Below are 12,898 nucleotides of genomic sequence, written 5' to 3'. Positions count from 1 at the left end.
TAGTCTTTCCTACGGTTTTGCTACAAAACTGATGTTCCTTAAAAATGGAGGTATCGCTTACAAATTCGATTCTAAGACTGTTGATCAAGTGGTACTCAAGATAAAGTCTGCTGCAAATATTCGCTGTAACTTAAAACGTGGATGAGTTTAAGGCCCTTGAGAAAAAAAAAGGATTCGGCTTTTGATTCGGCTTCAGGCTCCGTCCTCTTGTCTGAAGCCCTGAACGCGTACGCAAAGCGCGCGCTCATTGTTAAGACGACCACGGGGCCAAGCTAGCCTGAGCCGAATCTGGAGCCGAAGCCGCAGTTTCGTAAAGGGCCTAAGAACCGATACTTTGACAAAAAGAGGTTTGAAATTGTCTTCCATTTCTGAGAAAACATGGCATGATATGCCGCAACACGCTACAGAGAGACATTGGAGGGTTTGGTAATCACTAATACACACATTGAGTATCACAACAGTATTTGGATGTATTAACACAAGATAAATTGTCATATTTTGTTCATCGCGCTGTGGGAGTAGAATGCAGTATTAACGATTCCTCAACAAGCTAGAAGATAAGATTTTAAGCTTTACATGATTTGAAAATAATTTGGAATTGAATAGAACTTCAAGTTTCTTCGAGGAGGAGAAATCTTGAGAACAACCCGAGGTTGAGACAATGATGGGTATCGAACAAGCATATTTAAAGGGAGGGTACCATTTGGTAAATTACTCCAAACAAATAGTAACTTAAAAACTGACTTGGTAGCATTGGAAAGCTGTTGGTAGTATAAAACATTGTGAGAAACGGCTCCCTCTGAAGTCGCTTAGATTTTGAGAAAGGGGTAAATTCCCACTAAAATAATAAAAGACTTCTAGCTAGAAGTATTTTATTCCTATCTGAAAGCGCACACATTCGTCCAACAAGGGTGCTTTTCTCTCATCATTTTCTCGCAACTTCGATGACCAATTTAGCTCCAATGTTCACAGGCTTGTTATTTTATGCATTATGTTGGGATGCACCAAGTGAGAAGACTTGTCTTTGACAATTACCAAACGCGTACATTCCCTCTAACTACTCAACGCAGCAACGTATCAAGTTTCATGTGAAATTTGCTCTTTCAAAATTAACAGAATTTGTTTTGTCTCTTCAACGAGAGGGACAGCACCGCTCGTTAAAAACAAACATATTTGCGCTAATAACACGCAGGAAACTGTCCGAAGCTAATGAACAGATAATGGGTATGCGGTGGCAGGGAACGAAGAGATGAGTATAAACGGCGAACCGGTAAAACCCGTTGCCATCGTGACAATTTATACGAATTAGGAACCGCCTCTGCATAAATATGGAAGTAATGATGAAAAATAATTGAAAAATCGAATAGTCCTTCTCCGGTTTGGTTTGAAATGGAGAGTACGGGTTATGACGACCTACTGGTGATGGTTGGGGTGTTGTGTGTGTGTGTGTGTGTTTGACTCAAGGTGGACGTGGCTGGCCTCATTCGCAATATCACATCAATATTATCAGGGTGTCCTTTGCGTTAGATTTGTATCGCCTTTTCAGCCGGGTTGGGCGTGAACATTTTGGCGCGATTTGTGTTTGTTTATTTTAGTAAGCTGTCCCTCCTCTAGCAAGTGAGAGCAGTTAAGCGAAATGGGGATCGTGACGTCATAACAAGGGGAAGCGTAGGTGAAAAGTTGAAGGTCTATTATTGCACTTACGCCAATCAACTCCGTTTTGTGTTTGTGACGTCGATTGGTGCATTGGGTTCGTGGCACTGTGTTGTTATTTGAACTCGTCGATCGTTGAGCTGGTCTGAGTTGTGGGATTCGAATGATTAAATTGAACAACGATCACCCCAAATAGTTCAGTTTTTAGTAGTAGTGGCTACTTTGATATGTAGCGCAATCCGTCACTCAGTGACGCTCAAGGCGTCACCCAGTGACGCTCGAGGCGCTTTAACATGGTATTTAACTGCAAGGTATACGAGGCAAAATTTTGCCGCCAAGCAAACCGGGAACATCGGGGACCCCTTTTAAGGCGTTACACAGCATACGGGACCAACGGCTTTACGTCCAATCCTAACTGATAGCAATCTCACATTCCCTCAAATGGTATCGATATTATTTGTCAACTTTCAAGAGGTGACCCATTGATGTTTGCACGAGTGGGGTCAGGTGTGTCAAACAACCTTATTGACAGACTAGGGCGTTTGTGTACGAATCAATGTGGGAATGTCTATAAGACAACGGACCGTTGGGTATATCTCTATTCCAAAGAACCATGTGAGTAGAATTGTTATACACATAAAAAGGACATGTTAGAAACATTTTAGGCCTATGCCCCTCCGTTGACTTTGCCAACCATCGCCAAACACGGGGCTTAGTATATAAATCAATAAACCAATTAGTCAATAAATACATAAATACCCGTCAAGTGATGCAATATCCAATGCCCATATGCCAGATACGAGGTTTATCTAAAAAAATATTAAGTCAGTGCGGTTGATATACGCATAATGTAGTATAAAAAAGGACCGAGAAACTCAAACACAGAAACTAGGCAGAATAAATGAATGAATTTATATCTGAATTGTAAAATAAATCACACCTGTTGAAGAAAATCAATATTTCATTTTTGTTTACGAATAAGTTCTTCTCAAATTTCTTCAACAACAACAAAATATCGTTTTCCCCCACTCTCAGTGATATTAATGAAACTTAGAATTGAACAATAAAACAAAAGCAAAATAAAGAGATTTTCATAAATGAGAAATAAATAAATCAATATCAACCTTTTAATCTGAAGCGTATATATATTACACCTGGTGATTAAAATCATCAACTACTCATTTATATTTACTACTTGGGAAGTGAAAAGAAATCCCCCTATGTGAGATAAATGAAATATAAGTGTTTCTATATATGATTTTTGTTCTTGATGTGCATTGTATCTTGTTTCGTTATTGAAAATAAAGTTAATATAATTTAGGAACTGTTCACACGCGAGCTAACTTCACTGAAGCTTCGCTGCTAAATTTTCACAGCAGGGCTTCGCTTGACGAAATGACTTAGCTAAAAAGTACCTTTCGTTAACACGAGGCATGATCGCAGTGACAGCACAAAGTGTCTCGGCTACTGGTAGTTTGTTCTTTGTCATTGTAGATTTGTTGAATAAATCTACATGTTGGCTGGAAGAATAGCTTCTAACAAACATATAAGCTTCCACTTTTTTATAAGTTCGCAGAGATTCTATTATTTCAATTCCCAATTGAATCCAAATTTTCACAGATGTGTTATTTCATGCATATGTTGAGATACACCAAGTGAGAAAAAACTGGTCTTTGACAATTACCAATGGTGTCCGGTGCCTTTAAGTTATTTATATGTAAGATAGAAATTTGTAATGTCTTAGTCTCAGTCCATAGCAGACCGCGGGGGCGAAATTGATTTTTTTCTCATCTTAGCCTTATGGACTGGGATCGGCGCTCCCCTCGCAGCCTTCTCTCATCCCACATACCCACATAAACCGTAATTGCCCTCAAATTGTTATCGGGTTTATTGGGGTGATTAAATTCTGCCAAATTACATCGTGGGTATTAATAACGCCCCCGCTGAATTACAACGCATTGCTAAGGAATTCTAAGAAAAACAACCTAAACAATTGACATTTCGGCGAGATGATTGAACGAGGATGTGAAAGCAAAATTTAAAAAAAATAAAAATGAAAGAAATAAATGTATACAGAAAAGTTACAATTTAGGTTGGAAAAATACCGCCCACTGTGTTGCAACACCCTTATTGTGATATAATTAAAACAACCCAACGGTTTCAAAAGACACACCGCTCCCTTTTTGTGAATAAAATGTTACTAGTGCAATTTCTTTAATTCAAAGGCATCACCATCGAAAACATGGATAGATCTACGAGGCAGATGAAAACATTCAAGTAAATGATAATATTTTGTTGTAAATGCGAGGGGCAAACACCAGTTAATCTAACGGCAATCCCTGGTAAGATGATTGCTACTGAAATGCAATCCTCGCATGTTGGCCTTGGGGGTCTGAAGCCCAATTTAATAGAGCTGATTAAAGGCACTGGACACCTTTGGCAATAATAATTGTCAATGACCACAGTCTTCCGACTTCCGGTGTATCTCAACAAATGCATAAACCTGTGAAAATTTGAACCCAAATGGTCGTCGAAGTTGCGAGAAAATGATGAGAAAAAAAACACGATTGTCGCACAAGTTGTATGAACTCGAGAACTCAGCAACAAAAAACAAAAACAAAAACAGTTTAAGCTGAAAGGGTACTGTTCAAGAGGCTGTTTACGTTCTCTAGGTCAGCCAAATGAATTTAACTTTCACTGTTCCCACAATAAAAACAAGAGTAGCATTTGTACAAAAACAAAACAGTCATACACATTAAAAGAGTAAATACCATGACCAACGTAAGCTTTTTTCTTTTTTAAAGAAAAAATAGCTTTTGCAGTTCAAAAAGTCGAGGTAAGGTTAACATTCCGTAGCTAATATTTTGCCTTTAATCCTTTTGCTCATACCTGATGGCTTGGTAATGTTCAATGTCTCCTTCGTTTTGGATTTTATCTACAATGTAAAATGCATTTTGCGATGCTATCTTTGGTCTCAAAAGGATTTGTTTTTATTTTATTGCTCATTAGTTCAAACTCAGAGTCAATATCCTGCAATCCGTTGGCCCCGCGGTTGTCCACGGCTCTGCTTGAGCTCGAGAGCAAGTTCAAATGCGCTTAAAAAAGGTAGCCTTGTCCAGGGCTCTTTATGCAAGCACATGACGGCTCTGAATTCACGAACTGCATATATATTATACGACACGGTACACGCATACTTAGTTGATACCGTGGGGTCGAAGCATTGTTTTTCGAGGTTTTGAACCTCGTACAACCGAAGCCGCAATCGGCCTCGATGTAAGAGGTTGAAACCTCTAGAAGCATGCTTCGATCCCACATAATCAAGTACTGTCATGTACCGTGTAGTATAATATCTATGCAGTTCGTGAATTCAGAGCGGGCCTGTGGTTGCGTAAAGAGCCTTGAACAAGGCTATAAAAAAGGTTGACTTTGTTTGAAGGCAGTGGACACGATTGGTTATTGTCAAAGACTATCCTTCACAGTTGGTGTATCTCAACATGCATAGAATAACAAACCAAACTTGCGAGATAATAATGAAAGAAAAAAAAACATTCTTGTCACACGAAGTTGTGTGCGTTTAGATGGTTGATTTCGAGACCTCAAGTTCTAAATCTGGGGTCTCGAAATCAAATTCGTGGAAAAGTACTTCTTTCTCGAAAACTATGGCACTTCAGAGGGAGCCGTTTCTCACAATGTTTTATACTACCAACATTTCCCTAATACTCGTAATCAAGAAAGGTTTTATGATGAAAGACCTTTGGTTGACTACCCCGTGATCAACACGGGCAAATCACGGCCAGCGAACAATTGTCAATCACTTGTAAATTTTTCATGGCTACCATTAATAGATGCATTAAAAAAATCCCGGGTACCAGGCAAAATCACCCAATGGTCGACTACACAGTGCCTCACAAAGCAATGTTTTCAGAGGAGTCCGATAAATACGCTGTTTTGCCGACATATTGTTCGTCTCCTGAGACGAAAATCATTTTCGTGGCATTGTTTTACTCTTTTCTTAAAAAAGTACAGCACTTCAGCAGGCAACATTTTAACGGAGATTTTTCTATACTTCTTTTTTTCAAACCGTGTGTGTTTAATGTAAATCTGTGGGCATTGTGTTTTGTGTCTATACAAAAAGTACCCAACAATATAAGGTATAATAACGAACAATGTTTTCCGATGATACATTATTTAAGAAATTGTCTGGATCAAGATATTATCTCCTATCAGCCAGCATGCCCATCAGTGCATGCTACATGTATTTTGTTCATTGTCCATGACATCATGGTGCGAATTGTTTGTGGGTGGTGTTTGCAAGGTTTTGTAAGTTTGTTTAGAAACAGCACTATGTGTCAAAATCTGAACGGTGATTTTTTTTTTTTTTTTTTTTTTTTTTTTTTGGGGGGGGGGGGCGACGCGTCCGGACGTTTGCTTGGTGCTGTTGTTGTTGTTCGTGTTTTTGTTGTTGTTTTGTTTGTTCTTTTTGCTGTTATCTCTTGGGGGAGGCGTGGACGCAATTCTTTATCATGATCTAAACAGATTTTAGGTTGGTCTAAGAAAGAGATGGGGGACCCCCCCCCCCCGATAGAACACGCTCACACCTTCCTTGAGATGGCAGTAGGTGTGAATCTGGAAATTCCTCCCAACCCCCTTGAGAGTTTTACTGGGCTGTGTTTAAGTGTGGATTTCCACGTCAATGATTCGTCACAGGCAAACAGGTCCTTCACCATATGTCTGTCTGACACGTCAAAAGGTAGCTTGTGGATTTGTTGTTTTACTTTTTGACGTTGTTTTACTTTTTGACATCAAACATGACGTATAGTACAAAAAAAACCTTGTTTTCAAATACAATAAGCCAGGGTCCGCTCAGGGTTTGGCGTTTTTCAAAAGCCGAAAACCTTTATATATTTTTGGGGGTATTCTGAAAAGTTTTAAACCCTTTGCAATGAAGGGACACGATGCAGAAAACATATCCAACGTCTATCAGAATCCAACATTAATCAGAATGACCCATAGGTAGGACAGGTCAAAACAACGAAAATCTGAGTAAAAACACCGTTGTGTCAAGCCACTTGACCCGGAAAAAAGGTCAGACCCCCGGAAACCAACATTTAAGGGTTAATTCTGACACGGGAGATTGTACAGCGTAAGTGTATAATAGCTGGACTTAAAGGCAGTGGACACTATTGGTAATTACTCAAAATAATTATTAGCATAAAACTTTTCTTGGTAACGAATAATGGAAGATGTTGTTGGTATAAAACATTTTGAGAAACGGCTCCCTCTGAAGAAATGTGGTTTTCGAGAAAGAAGTAATTTTCCACGAATTTGGTTTCGATACCTCAGATTTAGAATTTGAGGTCTCGAAATCAAGCGTCTGAAAGCACCAAACTTAGTGTGAAAAGGGTGTTTTTTCTTTCACTATTATCTCGCAACTCCGACGACCGATTGAGCTCAAGTTTTCACAGATTTGTTATTCGATATGCATATGTTGAGATACACCAACTGTGAAGGCTAGACTTTGACAATTGCCATTCAGCCCTTTTTTAAACACAATACTACAACACTATAAGGTTTGGGCAAATCTGTCTGCACCCAAACGAAACAGTAGACTCCTATCACGTTCGCCAACCCTCAAAAAGGCTTATAGTGTCCACGGTGTCTTTAAGGGAAGGTATGCGTTTGGTAATCGGTCTTTAAGGCAACGGACGCTTATTGGTAATTACTTCCAACGATTGATATCATAGAAACTTACTTTGTAACGAGCAATGGAGAGCTCTTGATAGTATGAAACAGTTTGAGAAAGGGGTATATTTTTCACTCAGACTTCAGCTGAAGCCTTTAAAGGCAGTGGACACTAATGGTAATTGTCAAAGACTAGCCTTCACAGTTGGTGTATCTCATCATATGCATAACATAGCAAACCTATGAAAATTTGAGCTCAATCGGTCATCGAAGTTGCGAGATAATAATGAAAGAAAAAAACACCCTTGTCACACGAAGTTGTGTGCGTTTAGATGGTTGATTTCGAGACCTCAAGTTCTAAATCTGAACTTACTTATTTCTCGAAAATTATGGCACTTCAGAGGGAGCCGTTTCTCACAACGGGTTATACCATCAACCTCTTCTCATTACTCGTCACCAAGAAAGGTTTTATGCTAACAAAATCATTTGAGTAATTACCAATAGTGTCCACTGCCTTTAACTATTATGCATCTTAAAGCATACGAATTAATGTAACACGGGCACTCTTGTTTTATTCTCTTGCAAATTCCATAACCGCTTGAGCCCAAACTATCACAGGTCTTTGACAATCACCAAAGGTGTTCAGGGATGGATTTCACAAAGGTAGTCCTAACTTAGGACTAGTCCTAGGCAATGCTAAGAGATAGGACCAGTCCTAAGTTAGGATGAGTTACTGGTCCTAACTTAGGACTAGTCCTATCTCTTAGGACTAGTCCTAAGTTAGGACTACCTTTGTGGACTAGTCCTAGGCAATGCTAAGAGATAGGACCAGTCCTAAGTTAGGATGAGTTACTGGCCCTAACTTAGGACTAGTCCTATCTCTTAGCATTGCCTAGGACTAGTCCTAAGTTAGGACTACCTTTGTGAAATCCACCCCAGTGCCTTTAAAGAAACACATTGGGAAATATTGTTCAGTCTCAGCACCACAGAAACTGTTGATGAGGAAAACATGTCCGTTGACCTGAAACTTGAAGACTGATTTCCATCCCCTCATAGTTTTGACCCATTAATTTTTTTTACAATAACCTATAAATTAGTTGGAAAATTCACTGAAAATCTGTGTATACCTGTTTCTCCATATGGATACAACCGTAAATAAGGAATTATACCTTCCTACGCACTACTAAAACTACTATACTTCAAAGAATACGTTGCCAGCTTAACCGCAACTGCTCTAACTTACACCGGAACATCATTGGTCCTCTTTCTATCTTGAGTGTGGTTGTTTTGCATCACTGTTTCCCCCTCCCACACCAACTAATTTGAAGTGACCTTTTAGGGCTTTTGATGGATGCCTTCTATGAAATGCAGATTTTTAAAACATCACATTTCGGGCTTTTTTAAATATAAAGGGGTTACCCCCCCCCCCCCCCCCCCCCCATTTTACAGTCCTAATACTGGTGTACGCTTGGGTATCATCCATGCAGCTGTTGTTTGGAATTAAGCAATACAAATCAAATGGTTCGTCGTGACATTTCTCTTGTTGTCAGGCAGGAAACGACTGAACCGCTATGTAACCGAACTCTGGTCGTTTCAACTCGATATCATTTGGGAAGTTCAATCATTATACCACATCTCAAAGGATCTTGATGACCTACTTGAACGAAAATGGCAACAAGTGGTCATTTTGAATATACTTCTCAGGTGCTTTTCAGAAAGATTTGCGGAAAAAACCACTGTTCCTCATCAAACAAGTTCTTTACGAATAATAAAGCCGAAACTCCTCAGGTGAATTAAAATAAAATACATCTTCGTTCACAGTGAGTGAATCGTATCAATACCCAGATAGCTTAAAAACATTCCCCCTAAAAAAATTACAGGTTATTCCAAAATATTCACACAAATTAACTCAAGTTTTTGCATCATTTCCCGATCGCTAACTTGATACAAACGCAATGCCCGGGGGTATACGATTGCGGGCTAACTGTTTTTACAAGAATCGAATTTGAAATCTCTACTAAATTGCGGCAAACTTAAAGGGTCATGTGCGCTCATTGCCGGCGGAAAGTAATGGCGGTGAACGATGCATCGCTGATGCAGTATTGAAGTACAGGTTATATTAAAACATAACTTTTTTGTAGCTCCATGATTACAGGAACCTTAGGTCAATAATTAATTGATTTAGATCAAGCAAACACCGAGGCCATCTGGGGAATCTATCGTCTTTGAAATCCATATTTAAGATCATCCAAAACTGTCTATACGTGACATTCCGCTGTTAAAACTTCCTCAGTTTGTTTTTGTTGAACGAGGTTTTGGGTTAGACTTTGTTTTGTTTACCTTATTTGTCTGCCGAGATATTTTGCTTGTATTTGATCGGAATGTTTTCTTCATTGGTCTAAAACTGGGCTTTATCTCACATATTATTATTATTATTTTCTCTCCATTGAATTCACGTAAAACCTTACGGGTATACAGGTCTAGGAATTGCGAAAATGTAAAAGATAAAAAATCCCAAATCTCTCTATTTCTCTTCCAGCTCTCTCAGGACCAAAAGTACCAGACGTGTTATTTTGTTGACTTCAAATATTCAGTTAAAAAAAATTACTACACTTTAAACCGGTACCCCCGCAGCCGTGAAACATGACTACAAAAAAACATAAAGAGCTGCAGCGGGGAAATCATAATACTATAATATTTCATGACTCCTGAGAATCTGACCACATCTTCCTGTGTATCGTCTTTGCAGCACGTTTTTATAATAAAGCTTTTCTTACTTATTGTTGTTTGTTGTACTACAAATAACGATGGGCAATCGAGGACGTATTATGTACAGCTTCATTTTAGAGGCACTGGACACCTTTGGTAATAATTGTCAGAAACCAGTGTTATCACTAACATAATAATGCATAAAATAACGAACCTGTAGAAAATTTTGGCTCAATTATTGGTCGTCGAAGTTGCACTTGAATAATGAAAAACACCCCTGTTGCATTACTTTGTGGGTGCTTTCAGATGCATATATTAAAAGGCTTCAGCTGATGTCTTTTAGCTGATGGAATTTACCTCTTTCTCAAAAGCTATACGTTACTTCAGATGGAACTGTTTCTCACAATGTTTTATAATCAATGGCTCTCCATTGCTCGTTTACCAAGTAGTAGTTTTTATGCTAACAATTATTTTCAGTAATTTCCAATAGTGTTCAGTGCCTTTAAAGCGCCTTTAAAGCGCGTTGGGATTTCTTAATAAAGCGGCCCCGCCAAATCCTCAAGACTGTTACAAAAGGGCGAGGAAGCGGCCAGGGAATAACGGTATTATCTCCAGAGTTAATCTGTTTCAATGAAACATCTTTGACTCCTTCCTCTGTCATAATTTTGTCTGACAGCCGAGCCAGAGTTCGTATAGCCTTCCGATGGGATGGTTTCTTGACACCGTGTTTTGTAGTAGAGTGTGCGTGTGTGCGTGCGGAGACACTGAGGTGCGGAGCTTTGTTATTAGATATCAGCGCAAAATATGTTGGGGCAGGTCTCTTCTGTTTAGGATTTGGGACACATAACGATTTAGCCGCTAGCATTATTTATGTTTGTGTGGGTTTTTTTTTTGTCAGAAGGGCACGACCTCAATTGACGACGGACACAAACTTATCATGCTTTAATAATGATGTATTTTGAGTGTGGGTTTGTAATTTCAAGGAAAGTGAAAAGAGCAGGGGATAAAAGGCACAGCGGAAGGTTAGACCACGACCTATAGTATCGTGATATCAATACGGCTGTCCTTCATCTATAGAGACCTATCATACAAATAAATGCTGGACTCTTTGTTTAGAATGTCAAACATGAGACAACATCTTAGAGGAGTATTTTGATGACTTATTCTCCGATTCATAAAATAATACAAAAAAATTCAATTATCAAACAATGGGGGAGGAAATGCTCTTATTCTACATTCTGGAGGCCGATGACACAACAAAAAATGGGGAATCAAAAGGACCCCGGGGAAGTACCAAAGACCACCGGGGGATATGTCTATAAAGTGATGCAATATTTGAAAATGTTGGGTTGAAAAGTGTTTCAACTATATATAGGCCTACCTTCTTTTCGAAGAGCATGTTTGTAAACGAAGAACATGTTTGTATACGAAGAACACAGCTTGCTCGTCTCTAAGGAGTGATTATATTCCACAATAATGTTGTACTCATAATTTTGCATCCAACATTTGAATATTGTAATGAAGATTCAGTAGTTGATTAATTTACATTTATCTTTCTTTCTTTCTTTCTTGAATACAGGGTGTGACTGTTCAACTAAAAGCGTCAGAAAGTACTTGTGTTCATTGGGTAACGGTGAGCTCTCTAACTATTCTAAAGCGTATTTTTTAATTAAGGGAATAACCTGCGGGCTTAACTTCAAATTAGCTTCATGATTGTTTTAATTTCCCCCCCCCCCTCGCCGCCCACCTGTAGCAGTAGTACCGTCTGTGCGGCACCATAATGTAGCCCGAGCCCTAAATGTAGCCGGACCTAAATGTAGCCCCAAACATGTCAGGCTACATTTAGGGCTCGGGCTACATTATGGTGCCGTACAACCGTCGGACACACAATGGGCCATCTTTATACACACATTATGTTTAAAGATGTAAGCAAAAGCCTAGAAAAAGCAATTGCTATTTTTTTTATGAATACGGCCCATTGACTAGATCACGCGAGACAACCCAATCTCCACCACAGGAGAGAAAAATAATTCTAAGAATGTATATACAGATTGATAATCAAAGAGGATGTAATTGCATATTTTGATGTTATTAAACCTTATCCAATGAAGGATACAGTCTAAATCCTTCAAAATCCAACGATATGAGTTTGGTCTAGTATATAATCCCAAATCGATCCCATACAATTGTTCGTTGTCGAGCATGCCCCATTTATCCCGATTCGGCCAAATCCTTTGACTATATTTATGTCTGAGTGAGTTTTATTGAAGGACAGGTTTAATCGAAGATTTTAAAATAAAGTAAGACGTTTGCTGAAGCAATGCAATGTAGTCATGTGTTCGAATCCCACCCGAGTGGATTCATTTACACACAACTTAAGAAATTGGGACCTCAACCGAGTATAAAGTGTGTACACATCGGTGGTTGAATGGTTAACACAATTACAATACATGATATCGACATACTTGATTCACTTTCAGAAAGAAAGTAGAAATCACTTATTTCTTGCCACAGTTTGCCTTATGGCCCTCTGGTGTACGAATTGAAGGCAGTTTATCCCTGTTCTATAATTAAAGGGTAACGATATTGCGCACCACCTACTGTCGAGAACTAAGCACACAAGTCCAAGAAAGCAAGATCACATTTTTAGAAGTGTGGTTTGTCTTTTCTTTAGCACCATGGGATGTGAGGGAAAAAACTTATACAGTCGGCATCGACCGAGATCTGTCAATGGATCTGGTCAGTGAAGGTTGAATTTATTTTCTTACCACTTTACAACGTTAGGAGTATTTATACGGGCGTACAGGAAAATCTGGGCAAAATTTCATATAGAGCTACTTAATCAGAAATGTTT

General features: G+C 38.9%; 1 protein-coding gene across 1 annotated transcript in view; it reads left to right on the top strand.

Moving 5' to 3' along the window:
- The window catches only part of LOC139937638 (uncharacterized), a 94,210-nt gene that overhangs the window by 65,539 nt on the left and 15,773 nt on the right, over positions 1-12,898 (top strand). Inside the window, exon 2 of the mRNA XM_071932878.1 lies at positions 11,624-11,677. Within this exon, the coding sequence (XP_071788979.1) occupies positions 11,624-11,677 (54 nt within the window). The remainder of the gene's footprint in view (positions 1-11,623; positions 11,678-12,898) is intronic.

Source organism: Asterias amurensis, chromosome 5 (assembly GCF_032118995.1).
Source record: "Asterias amurensis chromosome 5, ASM3211899v1".
Taxonomy (NCBI): domain Eukaryota; kingdom Metazoa; phylum Echinodermata; class Asteroidea; order Forcipulatida; family Asteriidae; genus Asterias; species Asterias amurensis.
This window is presented reverse-complemented; position numbering and strand designations above follow the sequence as displayed.